Source organism: Juglans regia, chromosome 13 (assembly GCF_001411555.2).
Source record: "Juglans regia cultivar Chandler chromosome 13, Walnut 2.0, whole genome shotgun sequence".
Taxonomy (NCBI): domain Eukaryota; kingdom Viridiplantae; phylum Streptophyta; class Magnoliopsida; order Fagales; family Juglandaceae; genus Juglans; species Juglans regia.
This window is the reverse complement of record NC_049913.1, coordinates 7174500-7195718: the sequence shown is the minus strand read 5'-3', so window position 1 is coordinate 7195718 and position 21219 is coordinate 7174500. Positions and strand designations below refer to the sequence as shown.

Sequence of the window (21219 nt, the reverse complement as noted above, 5' to 3'; positions counted from 1 at the left end):
AAGATTTACGGGAAAAATTTATTTTTTAATAATGATCCCTATTATTTTTAAAAGAAGTATGCGATAACTGCACACTCTAGATCAACTGTATATAACATTATACAATCAGTTTTGAATTGATTATATTTTCATTACTCAATTTATGAATTAGTTTTAACTGTTTATCACATGGGGAATCACACATTTCATCCACAACCAGTCATTTGTCTTTTATTTTGCATCTTAAACTACCAAATATTTCAATTCACACATGGAATTAATATATATATATATATCTAGATATATAATAATAATAATAATTAATTAAATCCTTGGTTTAAGATTATATCAAATTTTTAACTCATCCCAACAGGCAACAACCATAAGTTGAGAGTGTTAATTGAAATACTTAGTGACGGCAGGCTTAAATATTTTATAATTTAGGGTAGAAAGAGAAAATTAAGTGATTTATGGGTGAAAAATGTAATTTCTTGTCTATCATAATTTTTGCAGTAGAATGGCAATATTCACATGATATGCTACGTTGGGCACCATGCATTGCATATGTAGTTCGCTCTTGAATTATATACTCTTTTTTTTTTTTTTTTTTAATGTAAATGTTTGAATAATTGCAGTACCATTAAATACAAAGCATAGAATAATCAAATGTCATCCCAACGGGTCAATAATTGAAGTATATAAAAAAAGTGGGTGAATCCCAGTCATCTTGATGTCATTTTATTGATATAAAAATTAAAAATTAAAAAAAAAATTAAAAAGGAGAAAAAAGACCATGGCTGTATAATTTACCTCAAAATAATTTTTATTAGAAAGACCCACAAATAATTTTTGTATGATTACTCTGTCGTGTAAGAGACTCCATGGACTTGAACTCAATATTCTTCTTCTATATATGTTGTTCTATAAGAAAAATTATATTCTCAGGTTGGTACGTAAAATTTAAAGTTATAAAAATTATAATAAAAATATATATATATTTTAACAATATTTCATTTAATTTTTAATTTAAATCTTAATTAATTTCATCTCATCTGTAAAAACATATGAGATTTATAAAATCGTTGCCATCTGAATATACATCTTCGTGACAACATTAAAGAGACGAGAATCATGTAATTCACTGAATGCCTCCCTCTTGGCTCTTTTAGCTTAATCTTCGGGGAATTGAGATATAAGAGGTATACATCAAAATCTTTCAGCATTCGAGTCCCAGCTCAATTTGTGCCGGAATTATAGCTTACAGTCAAAAGTATGATAATGTTAGACACCTAGTTTTGCATGTATTTCTCCAATATTATCTGCAAATTTGGGACTTGAAAAAATTATCTTCCACCCTCAGTATACAGAACCATGAGACTTTTGCATCCTTAAATTACTCTATGTAACGCAGAACTGAGCTTGCATTCCACGATGCCAACCAATGCAGTCTTTTGCTTTGTCACAAGCTTAGACTGTTGATTCAGACAGTTTTTGCTTAGTTATTGGTACAAGAAATGCTTTAAATATAAAGATATTTCATAAAAATAAATTTACAAATTAACGTAGTTTGATGTTGTACGTTAGATTGTAAAGTACATCAGCTAACATATTATATGAAACTATATGTTAATTTGTGAGTTTATTTTTATAGAATATTTTTATATCTGTAGCACTTCGGGATCTGTATAAAGGATTGTAACATCTGACACAAACTTTGTTATACAGCAAACTATGTTCCCTGCAGACTTGGGAAGACTCTTTCAAAAACAGACATGAGAAAATTCGAGGAAGTTGCAAAGAAAGCAACTTATAAAATTAATAATTGTGTTTGTACCTTTAAACCATGTGTATGTTCTTAGATTTGAGTGAAAAATGAGAAAGTTAGAAGTAAATGGGACAGGAGAGGGCAATTACTAGAAGGTATTAAAAAGTCTATTTTTTCTGTGGTGATTCTTATCATTTACTTGGGAGGAAGGAAAGACTTCTTCAGGTCTACGGGGAAGACTTCCAAGTCAAATTACCCATCAAATGCCATGAAAAACAGCCTGTTACGTACCAAAGTTGTACATATATTAAAGAAAAACTAAACAGTACAACAACGCGTGGATGCTCTTGAATTGACAGCTTTGGAAAATATTCCTGTCTTGTAGTTTTGTGGGCACTAAATCATAAAGACTTGGTCATATAAACAAAATACCAAGTACTTCTCATACAAGCACATTAATTATGCAACAACATGAGGCTCATGAAATACCACTGCCCCACTCTTTTTTTTTTTTTTTTTGCAAACTATATTTTGTCAGTTATATGATCTGTAAGGTGTAACATTTTAAGAATTATTTTATTTAAGTGATTCTTATATATGAAATCATTTAAAAACAACCCATATCAACAAGTGCCGATAAAGATGATGAAATTTAAGATGAAGACTAATATATCGGGTTTTTTCAACTCTATCTACCTCTTTAATTTCAAGAATTAACGACCTATGATCATATGCAACCCAACAATCATTTCCTCTCGAGATTTATAAACCAAGAATTCAAAAATCTACAAATTCCTAGTAATTTGTTATCACTTGAGAGATGAATATCGATCAAGTTTTAAGCTTGGATTTAAATAAGTTATGGGAAGATATTCTATTTCATATAGAAGTGTAAACCAAACCAATATTATATTAATCCCTTCTTCCTTTTTGTAATTATTATCCGATATGTGATTTAACTGTTTAAGAAAATTAATGAAAAGGAGATGTTACCGTTTGCACTCACATGTCATATATTCTTTTAGGGTTTGTTTTTGTCATCTCATCTCATAAGATATCATATTTATAATTTTCTTAAATTTACGCATAAAATATAATAAATAATTCAAAATTTTAAAATATCAAAATTAAAATAATATTATAATAATATTTTATTCAACTTTCAACAAAATATTACATCTAAAGTGTGTAACTAAACGAGATCTTAATATCCCTGAATACAACCAGATGAAACTTGCAATGTTGCATGAAAGTAAATGTGATTGGGGTTTGAAATTTAAGGTTGGAGTGAAATTCAATGATGCAAATTGGAGAGCTGAGCTGGTGAAGGTGCGATCTGCGGAAACCAGAAACTTTTAATTCCAAGAAATTAGCAAAGACTCCATTAATAAGACCGACTCAAAGTGCCATATATCACAAGAATGTGGAGTCCTTAAAAAACTTGCTGACTACTAATTTTCCTTTGAAGCCTTGAAACTATTATATGATTCATATACTCAAAATCAAAGATCAAATCATGGAGAGCAGCATTACTTGGAAAAATCTCCAAGTTGTCTGAAATTTCCAGGTAAGAGTCCAAAACTGATGAGGGAAAAAAATTTCATTATAAGTGCATAAGAGATACGAGTCATTGTCACAGACTCACATTTCAGTCTCTGGTGACTTTTTGCAATGCCGTGTGGGTTCCACCACTCTGATGGACCCAAGTCTCCGAAACATTTTTTTTAAGGACTTCCCTGCCCCCGCAACTCCGATGACTTGGTCACGACCTTCTTTACAGCCATCCTTATAAATCACCAACACAGCTTCATTGCCACCCGCTTATAAATCTTCTTTCAGAGTGGTAGGTATATCTACGTAGGAGAAAAAAGGAAAAAAAAAACTTCACACACAACCTTAAACAAGAATAGTGAAGAGCAAATACTTCAGCAATATTATCCAGTTACTTAACCAAAATGACAGCCACTGCCATGGATGAAATGACACCAGAACTTGAACTTCCGGGCTTCCGATTTCACCCTACAGAAGAAGAACTTCTCGACTTCTACCTCAAGAACATGGTGTTTGGAAAAAGATTGCGTTTTGATATAATCGGCTTTCTCAACATCTATCATCATGACCCTTGGGATTTGCCTGGTACCTATATATATATATATATATATATTGTTTTCTGCACTTCCCTACTTTGCTTTAGTTTTGTTTCAAATTTCAGTACGAGTAACATATGATTATGCTTATGATGCTGTATATTTGTCATGATTTTTTGTACAAAAGGGCTGGCGAGGATTGGTGAAAGAGAGTGGTACTTCTTTGTGCCGAGGGACAGGAAGCATGGTAGTGGTGGGAGGCCTAACCGGACAACTGAAAATGGGTTTTGGAAAGCCACAGGTTCTGACCGGAAAATCGTGACCATATCGGATCCGAAACGGATTATTGGCTTAAGGAAGACCCTTGTTTTCTATAAAGGAAGAGCACCTAGAGGAAACAAGACTGACTGGGTGATGAACGAGTATCGCCTGCCCGATTCATCTCCGTTACCAAAGGTTAGAGAGCCAACCTTTTCGTTGTAGTTTTAAACTACTTGGAAAGTTTAGACTTTTCCTTTCTTCAGTTTTGAAACCAAAGTTGTAGTTTTGGCCAATGAATAGTAAGTATTGCTAGGAAAATTGCTTCCCCAGCCAATATTTTCCGAGAAAGAATCGAGGGCTTTGCTTGTTTCAGAAAATGTAGTACTTGATCCACTACAAGAAATGCTGGTTTTTGCGCGCCTGTTCGACGAAATAAAGATGCCTTTTTACACTACATGAAAGGAGTTTTCTCAAGTCCACGTCTCGGATTGTGTCTCCTTTCAATTTTATAAAATTTTTATCTCATTTTATTATTATAATTTTTTCAAATTTTCATATAAAATAAAATAAACAATTTAATTTTATAAATTTTAAAATAAAAATAATATTAAAAAAATATATTCTAATAATATTTTATTCAACTTTTAATTTTTATCTCAATTTATTTTATATTTATCTCATAAGTGAAAACGAACAAGCTAATTCCAAGAAAATCTCTTTCAAGAATCACTCCATCTGTTGGTGTGAATTAAAAGCTATCTGGGAAGTTTCCATGAAAATGTTTAGATGGAACACTAGGTTAAGTTCAGAGATTATTAATACCAAGACTATTATTATCCATTGAGTTCATGTACACACCTTTTATAAGTGCCTTCCAATAAATAAATAAATTATGGGGACCCAATAACACTTTGGCCGCATTATTAAAGCAGTGCAAAATCCAATATTCTATTTTTAGAATAGGTCCCACTACTGGTAGGTAAATAAAAGTCAGTCGTAGTATGGTAGTTGAAATCACAGTGGCATAAGTTATTCTCACCAAACTAATTCAGTAACTCCACACTATGGTCCTTCCTAATGTCTCTGTTTTCAAATGCAGGACATAGTACTGTGCAAGATATACAGGAAGGCAACTTCCTTAAAAGTCCTAGAGCAAAGGGCAGCAATGGAGGAAGAGATGAAGAACTTTCATGCTTCCCCTTATTCATCTCCACCATCATCATCACTTGAAACCGTCTCATTTCTAACTCAACGGGAGGATCAGTTTGTACCACCAATGCCTGTGCACAACATTGTCTTCAAGAAAGAAGCAGAAGAAGACACAAAACATGGAAGACCAATTGAAAGTAGAGGATGTTCCACATCCCTGCACTTGCCACTAGGGAAGGACAAGTTGCCAGAGCTTCAAGTTCCCAAAACGACCATGGACTGGACCCAAGATCAATTTTGGACTCAGTTAAACAGTCCTTGGCTTCAAAGCCTGACCCCTTATGCCAACATTCTGAACTTCTAATTTCTTAACGTTCATCATGCCTATAATACAATAAACTTCGGCCATGTAGATAAATTTGTGGATGAATTAGTAGTTTATGGGCCAATCACTGCTCGATTAAGGGAGTTCTGGATGAGTGTTTGTTCCTGATCAGGTGGTTGGCCATGACTTGGTTTCATCCTTCCGAAGTGTGCTTTCTGTTCTGATTAAAGAACAGTTTCACTTTCGAGAATGGCTTCTCTTAAATTTTAAAAACAGATGGAAAACTAAGAAAATCCAAGAAATTGGGCTTTATGGTAATGAAACCTACTGCTTCATCGACTGATCGATCTTTAATTCAAGTGCTAAAGATGGGAACGGATTCTCTACCAAACAGATGGGTTCAGAGAAAGGGGCTTCCCTTCAAGGAATCTTGCGTTGCAGAGTTAGATTGCTACCAACTTTGTGGTTGCTTTTTTTTTTTTTTTGTAAACTTACTTTGTAATATTGTTTTTTTATTGGCGTTGCAAGAAAAAGCTTGTATGAACTTTTTTTTCGTTGCATATTTGAATCTTACAAATTAAAAAGCACATTTTCAAACTCTGCGATGTAAAGATTTTGTGCTTTTGATAGGGAAGGGAAAAAACAACTACCCATTTATAATTGGAGTAATGCTACTATATAGATTGTGCAAACGTCGTGTAAGTTTTTTGAAAAATAATAAAATTTATTATTAAAAAATTAATTAATTTTTTTATTTAAGCTTATATTTACTTATTTTTTTAAAAAATATTACACAGCGCTTACGCATTCACGACTATAAATATACATAATTTTTTTACAATCTTAAAATAAAATAATATTTTAAAAATATTAATTTTAATTTTGATTTGATGTATTTTATTTTTTAAAAAATAAAATAAGTTGCTCCTTATATTAATGGTTGACTGGTTCTATTTTTGAGGGATTCCAACAAAACAAAATTCCAGCGTTTGACCCTCCGTAGTCCGTCGTAGAGAATGAAAATGCAACGAATCTTAAGGATTCGTTTGTTTTGAGATAAAAATTAAATTTTAAGTAAAATATTATTAAAATATATATTTTTAATTTTATTTTGTTTTGAAATTTGAAAAAGTTGAATTGTTTATTTTATTTTGTATAAAAATTTAAAAAAATTATAATAATTAGATGAGATGAGATAAGTTAAAAATTTTTATGAAAAAAAACGAGACCAATTATCCCATAAATTGATATAAGGAACGAATACGCATAAAATGAATATACAAAGAGATGCCTAAAGAAGCGTGAAAGATGTAAACTCTTTTTGCATATGCTAAGAAAGTGCCAAGTCTAGAAAAATCTTAGAAATAAAAAATTTACAAACTAATATAGTTTAATGCCTTACATCATATTTGCTTTATAATAAAAAGACGTCATAATCTGATATATCATATCAAATATTGTCAATTTAACAAGTAAATTATTATAATTTGTTTTGGTATTTGACATTTCTCTACGAATTAAGTAACTTCATGGTAAAGTTTTTAAATTTTAACAGTAATTCTTAATTCAGATTTTGTATAGAGAGAGTTCTCGGTCTCTCTCCTTAATTCATTGTATTTATTAAATTGTATGTTGAGGTTACAATACCTAAGTCGTTGAAACGAAAATCATGGCTTTAAGTTTTACGAACTTAACACTGAAGTTACCCTAAGAAAGTTAAAAGGTCAAACTCAAGTATCATCTTATCTTTATTGTTAAGAAAATAAGAATGATATGGAGTGTATGTAATTCAAAAACATTGTCTCAATTGTTTTCTTTTCTTTTATTCTGATTTTTTTTTTTTTGATTCAGCGGTTTTTTAAAAGAATTCATTGGTTACAATTTTAGGGGCTTTTATCCGGAACAGGCATTTACATGAGTTTCAGGATAATTCACCTATAAATTTTCCTATTGAACGGATGAGAGAAGTCGAAGAATTATATGAAAAATATACTATCATTAAAAAAAAAAAAAAAATCCTATTCAAAGGATTAGTAACTAGAGGAGACTATCCTTCACATTTCCATCAATGAGCAAGCTGAAAAATGGATCTGCGTTGTCCTCACCTTTAAAGCCATGTACTGGCAGATCTTTCACATTACCCGTTAATGCTGGAGGATTTTTCACAGAGACGAATGCTACTTTTCTTGACCCGGATTTGAGTATCGAAGTGTTTGAACTTGGAGAGGGCTTTGAGGCTGTAAGCAAACTCACTTCCTGCAGTAGTTTCTTGCAAGGTGTGGCTACAGTTCCTGAAACATCTCCAACTTCCCTACAATCTTCAACTGCCTTCCTATTGTCACTCTCCATGGGAGGGCTTGCGAGCAAATCAGTCCTCAACGCCTTGACGTGAGATGGACTTTTTTCGCCCATTTGATCTGAATCCACCTTCTCGGGAACAAGTTCATCGTCTACAAAAGAGACATTCAGGAGTTGCTAGAAAGTAAAAGCATCAAGACTTCTTAATAATGGTACACAGTTTACATGCATCATAATGTAGTCTATCATGCACATAGTAATGTACTTTTAATGTATCATAAATCCTGGGTATATGGGATTCCTTCGACGCTTGTACTCTACTCATCTTGACTCTGATAAATGAAGTCACTCTTTGGCAATAAATGTCATTAGAGTTCATCTTATGGGGATTGCTAGTCTTGGTCTCTGATTTAAAAGTATAAATCTAATGCAACAAATGAAAAACTATGCAAGCAAGCCACATTTCAGCTGATCAATAGCAGAAAAAGCCACCGTTTACTGATGACTTGCACAAAATAGGAAGCAATCTTAAAACTTATTACATCAGAATAAGAAAAGCATAAGGTGTAAAGAAACATGTGAATGAATAAGGGATATAGAAGAAAAAGTGAATGACCAGGTTGGGTGGGGGTATCAGAAGAAAACAATGAGAAATGCTTACCGCTTACCTCCAAGAAAAGACTCGACATTTAGATACTTTACAGCTGATGCTCCCAAATATGCATCTTCTATAAGATCCTCATCTGGGCTTCCAGTATTGCTCTTACACATCCTCTCAAGTAATACAAACTTATCTGATTTCCATACACACTCTAACGTAACAACTTCCTCATAGGTAGGATAAAACTCCCTGAAGACCTGAACGGGTCATAGCAGGACAAGAAAAAGTAACTTATAAAAACTCTTATAAGTAAAAAGGCGTTGAAAAGAGAAATTGACCAAAGGAATTAAGAGGTGTGGACCAACCTCAATTCCTTCCTGGTTTATCTTTACAGATTGCTTCTTCTGGGAGATAGAAGAAACCATGTTGAATATTGAAACTACATCATGTAGTATCTGTACAAGGAACATAAATAGAAGTTTAATTGGAAGACTAGCTTAGTTGCATACTGATAGTAGGCAGCTCCAATACAAATATAAGAATTAAGAGGTCAAGACTCCACAATGCTAACCCATCAATATAAGCGTTTATATACTTATTCCTAAAGGACAGTCACAAGGAGACTACTATCTTTTCTGCAGATTGCTAACGTTTATGCCCAAAATAATAAATACTCTTTGTTAGTTGGGCAGGTGAGATTGTTGCCTGAAACAAAAGCTAGTTCAATTTATTTCAATTTTTAAATGCTGCCGGTAAATAACCTCTGTAACCATGCCATACATCTATAACTTTATTCTTCTCATACTTATAAAAAAAAAAAACTTTATTCTTCTCATATAATATCCAAATTTACTAATTAAAAAAAAATCCAGATTTCATCCTCCAGGAATATGGTTATTCAAGATGGGATTGTTACATAGATAAACAGGATCAATTAGGTGATATGCCTAAAACTAACTGAAAATTTAAAAGTGCAAATGTTGACTCTCAAACAGTTTAAGAACAAGACCCGAAACATACGTACTTGCTGAACCAAAACTCGAAGGCGTGCGAGCAGAGCCAACATAGTCATAGAAAATCCCATGAAAAAGGATCGAGCAAGCAAGATAGATATCTCACTGCGTAGTAGTCAAGGATGAAAATGATATTTTTTTTGCTTGTTTGAAAAAAAAAAGATAATCACACAAAGCAAGTTCCGAAAATCTATTTAAAAAAAGGCTTGAAAAACTTTTTTTTTTATAAGTAAAAAGGCTTGAAAAACTATTCTTGCATTAACTGGCAAATAATCTGTTGGCAAGTTTTAAAGCCACAGAGTACACCTACATAACAACAGCACAAGAAAAGGTGGTCAAATATAAGAAATCTAAATATTTCTCTTTTGCGATAATTATAAGAAAGGGAAATTTTGTGTTTGGGTAGATGCTTGATAACTGAAAAAAAGGAGTCATAGGAGTTGAAGTACAGCCAAAAGCTCTAACAACGAAAAAAGGACAACTTTAAAAAACGAATATTCCATCTTATAAACAATATGGACAAGTAACTCTTTAACCAATAAATAGGATACGCAGCTGCCATCAACATTGGCTCAACAATCTGCATGAGTAACAAGGCACATATGATTACCAAATTCAAGAAATCCACACAAAAATGTTCCTTAATGCCGGCACCCAAATCAAATGGTTAATGGCAACATGAATCTGTAGAAGCATTATTCAACATCATTGCCTCCCCTGATAGCCATGGAGCCAAAACTGAGTTGTAATAAAAGCTTAGTTGATTTGTCACTGTGGCAATTAAAACAGTTATTTTCCCTATCAAGACTTCTATAAGACACCATAATTAATTAAGTTGACCAGACCTGAAACATGGGTTGAATGTAAAATGCACATCTTAAATGGTTCAAAAGAATGAAAATATTTAGATCTTTCCAAACAAAAGCCAACAATCAGATGGGTACTTTTAGTATAGATGGGGAAAAAACATCTGGATGAAATCTCTACTTCAGTGGCTTAAATACGAGAGAGAGAGAGAGAGAGAGAGAGAGAGGGAGGGAGGGAGAGAGAGAGAGAGAGAGGGAGAGAGAGAGAGAGAGAGAGAGGAGAGATGTCCATGTTTAGTCAAAACAACCTTGGAATGGAAAAGGCAGCAGTGAAAACGAGTAATAACTTCAGTAACCAAGGTGGGCAAAGAAGATGGGAAGCATAAGAGAAAAGCATGACCGTACCAGTGAGAGTAGTCGTGCAGCTCCCAGAAGTCGCTCCATGAAATTATGTTTTCCACCATCACATTTTCTCCTCTTTAAACTGGGACAAAATGAATCAATAAGTAGAAACTAACCATATAGCCCATATAAAGATAAGGTTATCTCATAAATATTGGGAAATGAGGTCATGCACGACATATCCAGATAGAAAGAGTCAAAGCTCATCTTTTTATTCCCAAAACTGATTTTAAGATGCCATAATAAACTAAAAAGGCAATTACAGTTCAGATGGTAGAGAAGGTGCTTTGATCCAGTTACAATACTAACAAATTGGATTAATTTTGTTCGTTCCGCTTTATATAATAGCACGGGGATAGGAAGGTAGATAGTAGGCCAAGGAGTAGGCAAAACAATATAGGACAAGTGCATTTAAGATTTTTAAACCTAATCTACATCCAACAGATTTTATCTCTACATGGTAAAACCCGACCCTATGCATCCATGCCTTAGACCTCCATCTCTAAAGCATCCCTCTTCTTTTAAAATGGAAAGTGTCCAACTTTCGTCCCTCTCTTTAACCACCGTTAATAAAAGTACAGAAGCCATCATGACTACTCTAAATGTGTGTCGGTTACTCAACCCTTTTTGTCACCTGATAATGCTCTCATATATGCAGACAAATCCATTTTGTTCAATTGTTTGCAATATAAGATATGTATTGTGTTTCTCATCCATGAACTATCGTGCTTATCCTCACCAGAGCCAACATTCATACATGCTCATCAAAATCCTTATGAGCATTTATGGACATTTTCTTACCAAGTTATACCAAATTCAAAAGGAACCCCCAAATACTATTTTTTTTTTTTTTATAAGTAGGAACTCCCAAATACATGATGCTGATTTAGTTTCAGTAAACTACAAATACCATTTCACTACTAGGAAAGGCATTAAAAAACTGAGGTTTAGCAGAAGCATAAAAAAACTAAGGCTTAGCAGAAAGCCTACCACATTGGGTCTCGCCTATAGTTTTTTGACAGCAATACCAATTCTAAGGTGAAGACAACCATAATATACAGTTTACATATACATGCATTCTGTTTCACAGGAAATAAACACTAATCAAAGTATTTGCAAGCTCATGATACTCATGATAAAACCCACTTATTAATTAGAGGTCTAATATAAGACAACAAAAAATTTACCTTTCTAAAAGGTGCAGCTTTTGTTTAGGTCTCTTTCCAGTGATAACCAAAAAGCAAGAATCTACTAACTCCTCCAATTTAGTTGATTTCAGCAGCCTTAGATCCCTCCTAACCTAACATCACAAAAGAAGTAAGGAAAAGTGCACAAATCAATAAGAATTCCATAACAAGTAGAATCCAGTGCCCTATTTGGCTGCTAAAGTAGGGGAAAAAAAAACTCATTATATGCCACCCAACTAAATCTCACCGGTGAACTTGGCCAATTTAAAGCTATTTGGCAAACTTGAAGTGAGATTTTTGCATATTTAGCACATACTAGTAACAAATCCCTTCTCTTTTTTAGTCTTTTCATCAGCAGAAACCGAAAAAGGGGAAGCATCTTTAAAGGAAAGAATAAGAACCTTCAAAATGTACTGGAAATACGAGCAACGGCGATGCTGGTTCTTGTTCTTGTACGCCATTCTTTCAAGAATGCCACACTCTGTTTGGAGCTGACCAAGCATGGATGTTAACCTCTCCTTGAGAGTATCAATTTCTGAACCCATGGAGTCTCCGGTACATCTAGGTTGCTTAAGCAGCCTAAGACTTTCCTGGAGAAAAACAAAACATAAATAATTTACTTAAAGATATACAAATGAAAAGGATTAACCTCCCTAACATAAAATTAATTAATGCAGAAAAAAGGAAATGAAAGACAGTCACCACGATCTTGGTAAAGATCCAACAGTATATTTCCGTTGTTTGAAATCATTCAAAGGAGAAACAGCAACGTTGAAAAACTAAACAACGACAATTTCTAGCCTAAAAGGTTTTAAAACGGAAAAATCGCAATTCGTAAGAAATAACAGGCCTTTAGGCTTTAGACTGTAGAGACCAGAGTGGCATGCTTTTAGGTCCCAGACAAACAAATACATGTTTTTCAAAGCACTGAATCACTTTCACGTCTTAACAGACAATTGAAGGCATTAACTGAAAAAAAATGTGTCAATCCAAACCAAATCAAAGCGATTTTGACATCTCTGACATGAAGCTTATCAAAGAACCAAATGAACCAAACGGGCCATAAAACAAAGGGCTTCAGTTTTTTGGATGGGCAAGATTACACCAGCTGGTGGTATTTGGAAAATTCGTCAATACATTTTGTGGGGTTTTCCTAGGGAAGCATCATGCATGCGAAGATACCCATCACGAAATCGGAGAGAGATCCACTCCATCTATAGAGAGAGAGATTTACCCTCGGCCAAGATCAAGCCGTTCGAAGAAATCAACCGAGAATCCGCCTAATCGAGTTCAATTTAATGCAGAGAAATCAAACGTCAATCAGTATAAATCACAAACCGGGAGAGCGATAGCGAGAGATTAGTTGAGAGCTGCAGCTGAGTGAGTTATAAAGGTTAGGGTTCGGGAAGAGAATCTGCATTGCGATACACAGGATATATTAAACGGCACCGTTTTGTATACCACCCATTATATAACCCAACATATTGAGACGAGAGTATGAACAAGTGCAGATGCCCGCTCTAATTGATCGCCTGACGTGCTGAAATTCTCAAATCGTGCGGGATACATTTTGGCCCTCTTGTCGCCCTCCCATCGCCGAATACCGTCCACCGTCACGAGTTTCGTCCGTCGGCGACCATCGGCTCCCTCCTCCGCGAGTACCATCCGTGGCGCGCTGCTCAAGAACTTCTTTAAGTCACAGCGACAGAGCTTCTGGCCATACGGTGAGGTGTTTGTTTATATGCGTTTTTCAATAAGTGCCTTTGTCTCCCTCGTTTAAAAGCATAAGGCATTTCTTTTGTGATCTTTAGTTTTGAGTATGGAAGCCCCGAGCAGAGGAAGGAACTTGCTTATCAACTCACAGGTCAAGTTTTGCCTTTAAGCCTGCAGATGTATGGCTATCGTGTAATTCAAAAGGCATGTCTTCCTTATGTGATCCTGCTGTATTAATATAGATCTCGATGCATCCGTGTTCTGTTTTTCACTCTTTATGTTCCCTTTTTTAGCTGTAAACAAATCTCTTTGATTAACGAATAAACATAATTATTTTTATTGCAAAAAATGATGAGGAAATATCGTTAGTTACAATCGGTAGTAAACTATAATTGGTGATTGCAATGTACCTGTGTAGCAGTAGATCATTGAGAACTCCTGCATACTTTGATGAATTAAATTAGTTAAGAGGAAATCTTAGAACCTAATGAGGATTTTGGTTGTTACAGGAGCTTGTAGAGTGGGAGCACAAGAGTAAAGTTCCTGGGAAGATGCATGCATGTGGCCATGATGCTCATGTTTCCATGCTTCTTGGAGCTGCAAGGATTCTTCAAGAGCATCGCCACGAGTTCCAGTCTCTGCTCCCCCCAAGGGATTACAACATGTCCCCAAGTATTTATTCAGAAAACAATTATATTTTGTTGCATTGAATGATTTTTACTTCATCGTTAGTCGATAAGCCATAGACTACCAGCATCTATAGACGATTCTTCATCTTTTTTTCTTTTCTTTTATTTTTTAAATCTGGGGCAATTGTGTAAACTATTTCAGCAATTGATCAATAACTAAAACAAATATGTGCTTCTGAAGTATTTAGAATTGTTCATGTTATTAACCTCATATTTTGCTTGCCCAATTTTAATACATATATTGTCTTTCTGTTATTTTTAGTTTCCATGTAATGCAGTTGAGATGTTATTGATTCCTTCTCTTTTAAGTGGATTTTCATAAAAAACGAAAGAGTTTTTTAATCTGGATATATCGTTTCAAAAGTGATGAAGAAATTGTTTCAAAAGTGATGAAGAAATTTCACCTTGGGAGGCCGACGCAGAAATTTTTTCGCCGGAGATGACGCCGGGAATGGTGGTCGGCAACGTCAGGGAGGGAGGGCAGCTGGGTGCGAGATGGTGGAGGAAAGGCTAGGGTTCGGGTTCACTGAAGGAGATCGTGTTTGACAAGAGAGCAGTAGTTGTGTGTTTTTTTTTTTTTTTTTTTTACTCTTTGACAACGTGGCGCACTCCGCATCGTGCGGTAACTGCGAGCGGGCACACTGAAGCGGCAGAGTAGGTTTTTCCTTATTCTAAACATATTCCTGAGTTAATGACCCACTAAAATTATATTGGGTTTTACTTTTACCCCTTCTTCAAATTTCTTTTAGTTATAATTTATTTAAGATTCAAATTATTGTTATAAATACCACGTAGAGTTGTTCTGTGACAACTGGAATAGATGAAACGTTAAAAAATAAATTTAAGTGTAAGAGGATATATATGGATTTGTAAGATTTTGGAAAAGAAAATATTTATTAGTGTTGAGTTTATTTCACTTGAAATGATTTTTGAGACATTTGATTTTAGAGTATTATTGTATTTAAGTTTTTATTATTATGAATTTCAGATTAAAAAGGTTCACTTCCAAATACGGAACGTGACATGTTCAATTAATTCACATCTTGTTAAGGAGTTTTTTTTTTCTTTTCTTTTTTTTAATTTTCTATATAACATTAATATATTGCATTGAAATATACATATTTTTCGAGATTCTTATATATTCACATATGAAATTGATCGTTTTGGGATGGTAAATCACAATTGGCAGGTAACCTATAACAGGTTTTAAATAAGAGAAATTCTATTTATTAAGTGTGTAATTTTATTGATAAATAAAAATAAATAAAAAATATTATTATAATTTTAAATTTTTTTTAAATATAATTATATAAACTTATAGTCTACAGTTTGAAGATTACTTATACAAGCTTATATAATTGTGTTTAAAAAAATTTAAAATTATAATAATATCTTTTTTAAAATAATTTTTTTTTATTTTATCTCATTCATTAATAAGATTACACACACAGTCCCTCGTTCGGAATTGTTAATAAAATTGCTCTTGAATAAAATAATTGCACTACCCATTTTTTTCAGTAATTATTTGTATTTTCTCATTTCACAAGAGATAATTAAATGAGAAAGTTACATATATGATATACCGACTTAATAACACCAGAAACGAAAGGATCAACTTCCCCATTGACCAAATGATCAATTATTCTGAAGCACAAAACCCCAAAGTTATCTAGATCGAGCATCTACATGGTGTCCACCAATAGTCCATTCCCAAAGGACCTCTGGTTGTAGCAGTCAAGGTTGTTACCATATCCAACCCCAAGTATGTCACAATACCTCTTATAGAACCCAATGCGATCCTCCACCTTAGAATTCCACCCTTTACCACACTCCAGTCCACCATTGATAATGTTTGTGACTACACCATATCCCGGAACCCGACCGGCCGATCTGTCAGCACCGGATGGATTCCATCTCCCGGTGATAACATCGTGGCACGACGGCTTTGGTGACTGTGGAGTCATCCAGAACCAGAGTGCTGTTTTGAATGAGATTTCTGGGTTAGTGGCCACAAGGTCAGGGTTGTTCAAAAGATCCACTCCTATGGCTTTTCCACACCTCCCATAGTTGTAGTTCCTGAATAATGAATGACAATTTTGTATACATCACAAAAAATAAGTATAATTGAAAGACAAAAAGTCATATAGATAATGTAATTGTAAAAGTGATACTGATGTATACTGACCATGAAAGTTGGATAGGACCTCGGCCATAATATTGCCTGCCAGGAGCACAAGGATAATTTGGATCCGAAGCACAGTAGGATCCAGGGTTTTGTTCCCTAAGATAGCAATATCCCCAAGAGTATGGGCCATCTGGTGCGCTTGCCCATCCTCCTGCATATGGTATATACATATCACAACACAGGTTAATTCTCTGACCAATACAGGAATCTACATAGATACTATACTGCAAAGATTCTTATCAGGGAATCGGGACATAATTAATAATGTTTGTGATCGACTTCAAGGTTTCATGTCATCTCCGGATCGAACACTTTGTTAAATTCTGCTAACAATATGATGAAACTTCATAGCCTGGTATGAACTAACTAACTAACCTGTAGTTTCATGGGAAGTTTGGCCTAAGAAAGCAGCGATCTCTCTTTTACGGGTGGTAGTGTCCCCAGTGGCAGCAAAGGCAGGAAAGGACTTTGCAGCGTTTATGAATGCATCGTAGGTGTAGAAGCCCTTGGCTGGGCAACCGCCATCGTTGCGATGCTTCAGCAACTGATCAAAATTATTCCTTGAGATGAGACTGCCTATGTCCCCTCCACCTCCACCACCACCACTGCATTGGCTTTGGCAACCGTTGGTGCAGTAGTCAGGTGTGGTGCCACACCAGCCAAACTGGCTGCAGCACTGCCCACCTGGGCATAGGGCACCTCCCGCCTGCCTTCCACACTGCTCGGCTAAGCCTCTTTGAAATGAAGACAGCCATAAACAGAGAATTGCCAGTGCCCAAAACCTCATTTTCAGGTTTGTTTATGTTTTGGTTGATGTTTGGGGAGGGTGAATATTATATATATAGGGTACTGAGGGTGAGCATTACTCTTGATAAGAGTTTTGTTTGTTTCTCTTTAATTCTTTTGGACTTTATTCAATAACGATGGCTGATTTCAGCTTCTCATCCTTATCCAGTAATCCAGAAGTACTCTATAAAGGTTAAAAAGAAAGGCACATGGGCGGCTTTGACGATCTCCATGTCAGGTACTGTACATGATTGCTTATTAAGCATTGTTTGACGATCATAGATTTACATAAAAAGTATGCACATCACCCTGTAAGTAATACCATCCCAGGATTGTACTTCGAGTCCTTTTTAAGTTATCTTGCCTTTTAGCAGCTTACAGCAGATCATGCCATGTATGATTCTACAAGCATATGCATTCAATTGCCAGAAGTTTTACTAAGAGACATGGAAAAAGTTATTCTCCATGCATATGATCTGGAAAAGGATGTTCATCATGAGCCTCCAAATCCTCAATCCCATTACGCAATTTGTCGACATCAAGACACTGACATGTTTGTTAGACAAAATATTAATGTCACTTGCACTTAACATGACCTGGTAAAGAAAGCGGGACATGCTTTAGGAAAGTGAGAATATCCAGTGAAATCAGGCCACAGCACACACCTTCTAGGCCTTTTCCTTTTTAAATAATACTTTCAATGGTTCAAATCCTGAAAGGTTTGCGCGTTTTGCCCAAACTCAGATAGAGACCTCTGGCTTTGACTTGAAAATTAGGTTTTGGTGGCCTGCACTTGGATTACCCTACACACTTCATTATTATACCAACCCTATATACTTTACAAGTGTTCAAAATAGAAGACCATAACCCATCCAGACCATCCATATGACTTTGCCAGCTTAATTGGTCTTCCTTTCCGATATGTTTTACTCCTATTTAAATATAGACGATGATTGATCAGTATGATCATGATGGTCGAATATTTTTTATCCTTTTGTGGGGACCAGCTTAAGATTTTGTATCCTTATCTTCTACAATTATTTTTTTTGTTACCCATTAACGCAGTTGCTACTTATGAAAGGAATAACACTGGAATCTGAGAGCTATTTTCTATTTATATATTGAATTTTTTAAAATGCCATCCTTAAATTTTAATCCAAACAAGTATTAATAAAATTAAATTGAAAATAAATAAAAAATCCTAAAAATGGCCACCGATGACCACCACAAAAGTCGCCATGGGGTGGCTCTTAGAGCATTCCCAATGATTCTTTAATCCTATCTTTTAAAATAAATCACTACAAGCCACTTTTTTTTTTTTATTTTACATACCCATTTTTATAATATATCATATATCGACGTATTTATTTGTTTTTATTATCATTTACATATTCATTTTAGAGAAGGTTAATGGTTTTCCAACTACAATAGGCTCATTCTCGGTTGATGTACACATAGTAGTAGCAACACACATAGCAACTACACCCTGCACCTTGCAAGTTTAATCATAAATGAAGAAAACTGTCCACTTGCAAAGTTGGCCAAATAAAATAAAGATTGAAAGTGAAAAAAAAAAAAAAAATACCATGCCATTCTTGCAAATCAGTCATACGTCCAACTGCATCACGGTTGGTAGCATTAAAAAGGCATCCGGGATGACTTGCACCAGTATTCGAGATGAAAATGGCTGAGAAAAGCTTAAATCAGGTGTATCCTCCACAATGGCACGAGGGAAACCCGTTCTTCTAGTAACCAGAGCAGACCAGGCAATTACTGGAATGCCAAAACTATGGACTGGCCTTAAAATCATCTCATTTTTTGAATAAAGACTTGAGTGGAATTAGATATATTGGTAATGTATCTTATGATCTATAAGTTCAGAATTACTTCAATTTGTAAACAAAATAACAAACTAAATTACCGGGCCACCAAGACCTTTATACCCAACAAGCTATAACCTTACTTCCCCACCTATCGCATAAACCTACAAAAGGAACTAACGGTGCCACATACAGTCCCTTCCAATATTTTGTAACAATAAAGCATGAAATGAGAAATACTAGTTCCTTTAGACCACCACAACCCAGTTTTACTAGACAATGGCACCAGGATATGTTTCTTTGGATGGGGAAGTATGTCATTCTAAATACTTTAAGGCCACGTTTGGTTACCCAAAAATATTTTTCATCTCATCTGTACCGTGCAGTAGTTTTTCCTATCCAAGCACACTATATTTCATCTCTAAATTTTAAAAGCATCAACTTAAATAAACAGTAATAAACAGTACATAATGACAGTAAACAGTATGTGAACAGTGCAAAATTGACATAAAAAATAAACTGACAGTGAATAGTCTGTGGCTCTCTAATCAACAGTAGACCCACACATTTTTCAAATCTCAAAAATTAAAAATTATCTCATCTCATCTTATTATCCAAATATATATTTTTTTACAAATTATTTCATCTCATCTTAACTCAAAAATTTTATTACTATTCAAAATATCTCATTTTATTTCAACTGTGTAACCGACCATTGTAGGCTACTGATTCTCCAGCCAATTAAATAATTTGTTTTTTCTACCAAATCAATTAAACAACTTACGAAGTAGCATTCTCTCTCTATTTTAAGGTACATAAATGGTTATTCGAAAAGCAAAATAAATAAGTGAAAAGAAGCAGCAAAGAATCTTTTTTCCTCTAGAAAAACTACTGACCTTCAAAAACATAGCAGCTGCAGAGGATGAGCTGAATATCTCATCCTAAAGCCAAAAAATAAAAATCCCACAAAATAAAAAGAGAGAGAATCAGCTTTAAAAAGAATTAATCAATTTCTGAAAATGCTAATGAAATTAGAATTAGATTTAAAGAAATAACCTTAATGATTGAAATTCTCAAATATTAAAATTTGTTAGCATAATACTTTCTCGACTTTGCGGAATGAAAAAGTCTAGGGAGTAGTCCCTATTCACGCATCATCCAAAAAACACCTTACGTGTCAAAGTAAATTGACAAATTTATCCCTAAACAAATTCACAAAGTCCCACGAAGTCTCCCACCCCTGCCCCCCCCTCGGAAATTCGAAAAGTTGAAAACACTCCATTACTACCGGGGGCTGATCTGAGCTGCGAGGGAGGAGGGAGTTGCCGTGACTGGGGTTCGACGGTGGGGGTTGCTGCGAGGTCGTGAGGCTCGTTGGTGGTGGTTGGGCTGGTGTACGGTGGCGGCAAGAGAGAGGGCGAGACCCATTTCGGATTAGGCTGATCTGAGCTACAATGGGGGGTTGCCGTGACTTGGGTTTGGCGGTGGGGGTTGCTGGGAGGTCATGCGGCTTGATGGTGGTGGCTGGGCTGGCTTACGGCGGCGGGCGGCGGCGTTTCGAACTTTCGAAACTAAATCCATGTGAGACCCATTTTGGGAGTGGAGAGCACGCTACGCGTGGAGGCTCGAAGGTGGCTGGAGGGTCGCCGATGTGAGGGAGAGCCAATGAGGTGGTCGATGACACTGCTGGGTGGCCGACAATGGTAGAGAGAGGCCAAACGCGATTCGGTTGCTTGGCAAGGAAGGAATACGCGACGCAGCGAGGGAAGAGTACATGAGCATTAGCGGTACCGACGGTGGGGCTGGAAGTTGACAATGGTGGTGGCCGGTAACTACAGGTGGCGCGCGGTGGGATTGGGTGGGCTAAGAGAGAGAATCGGGTGGGGGGTAAAGTCTGTGTGGGGTGAGAGAGGGTCGGTTTTGAATTAAAAAATGAAAAAAAAGTCACGTGTGCTACGAATCAGCTGTGAACAGAGGCTGATCCGTAGCACAACTCTATCTCAAGTAGACGACGGGATGCTTGAACTGGAAATGTAGAGATTTAAAATAGTAAACCGTGGTTGATGGAAGACGAGAAGAACCCAACTATGAAGAAGGGGAAGACGTGCGAAATAAACAGTACAAGAAGGGATTGAAATGAAATAAAGTAAAAT

The 21219-nt window shown here is 35.3% G+C and overlaps 3 protein-coding genes across 7 annotated transcripts; 1 reads left to right on the top strand and 2 right to left on the bottom strand.

Annotated features, from left to right (window-relative positions):
- The first annotated feature begins 3567 nt into the window (after positions 1 to 3567).
- Positions 3568 to 6247, top strand: LOC109012146 (NAC domain-containing protein 22-like). The gene is made up of 3 exons (XM_018993653.2): positions 3568 to 3880; positions 4019 to 4287; positions 5192 to 6247. Exons 1-3 carry the CDS (start codon positions 3700 to 3702, stop codon positions 5603 to 5605), a joined length of 864 nt encoding a protein of 287 aa, XP_018849198.1. The 5' UTR covers positions 3568 to 3699; the 3' UTR covers positions 5606 to 6247.
- Positions 6248 to 7397: 1150 nt separating this feature from the next.
- On the bottom strand, positions 7398 to 14814 carry LOC109012145. 5 transcript variants are annotated; one of them, XM_035684820.1, is made up of 9 exons: positions 14680 to 14814; positions 12275 to 12463; positions 11874 to 11986; positions 10690 to 10768; positions 10030 to 10058; positions 9490 to 9583; positions 8831 to 8920; positions 8533 to 8722; positions 7398 to 8016 (listed from the first exon to the last, which is right to left on the bottom strand). In XM_035684820.1, the coding sequence occupies exons 2-9, from the start codon at positions 12416 to 12418 to the stop codon at positions 7604 to 7606; spliced, it is 1152 nt and encodes a 383-aa protein (XP_035540713.1). In that variant the 5' UTR covers positions 12419 to 12463; positions 14680 to 14814; the 3' UTR covers positions 7398 to 7603. The 5 variants fall into 5 exon arrangements, with proteins under 5 accessions (XP_035540713.1, XP_035540711.1, XP_035540712.1 ...); XM_035684818.1 differs by lacking the exon at positions 14680 to 14814 and adding an exon at positions 13108 to 13233; XM_035684819.1 differs by lacking the exon at positions 14680 to 14814 and adding an exon at positions 12576 to 12631.
- Positions 14815 to 15758: 944 nt separating this feature from the next.
- LOC109019134 (endochitinase 2-like) lies at positions 15759 to 17341 on the bottom strand. The gene is made up of 3 exons (XM_019001361.2): positions 16836 to 17341; positions 16461 to 16611; positions 15759 to 16351 (listed from the first exon to the last, which is right to left on the bottom strand). The coding sequence occupies exons 1-3, from the start codon at positions 17245 to 17247 to the stop codon at positions 15958 to 15960; spliced, it is 957 nt and encodes a 318-aa protein (XP_018856906.1). The 5' UTR covers positions 17248 to 17341; the 3' UTR covers positions 15759 to 15957.
- Between the last annotated feature and the right edge of the window lie 3878 nt (positions 17342 to 21219).

Excerpts from the sequence above, each read along its gene's own strand:
- LOC109019134 (XM_019001361.2), bottom strand. The coding sequence starts at position 17,247 with ATGAGGTTTTGGGCACTGGCAATTCTCTGTTTATGGCTGTCTTCATTT. Across the intron at positions 16,612-16,835 it reads AACTTCCCATGAAACTACAG|GAGGATGGGCAAGCGCACCA; the intron begins GTTAGTTAGTTA and ends TACCATATGCAG. Across the intron at positions 16,352-16,460 it reads GGTCCTATCCAACTTTCATG|GAACTACAACTATGGGAGGT; the intron begins GTCAGTATACAT and ends TTCATTATTCAG.
- LOC109012145 (XM_035684820.1), bottom strand. The coding sequence starts at position 12,418 with ATGGGTTCAGAAATTGATACTCTCAAGGAGAGGTTAACATCCATGCTT. Across the intron at positions 11,987-12,274 it reads ATTTCCAGTACATTTTGAAG|GTTAGGAGGGATCTAAGGCT; the intron begins GTTCTTATTCTT and ends TTGTGATGTTAG. Across the intron at positions 10,769-11,873 it reads AAGCTGCACCTTTTAGAAAG|TTTAAAGAGGAGAAAATGTG; the intron begins GTAAATTTTTTG and ends ATTTTGTCCCAG.
- LOC109012146 (XM_018993653.2), top strand. The coding sequence starts at position 3,700 with ATGACAGCCACTGCCATGGATGAAATGACACCAGAACTTGAACTTCCG. Across the intron at positions 3,881-4,018 it reads TGACCCTTGGGATTTGCCTG|GGCTGGCGAGGATTGGTGAA; the intron begins GTACCTATATAT and ends TTTGTACAAAAG. Across the intron at positions 4,288-5,191 it reads ATTCATCTCCGTTACCAAAG|GACATAGTACTGTGCAAGAT; the intron begins GTTAGAGAGCCA and ends TTTCAAATGCAG.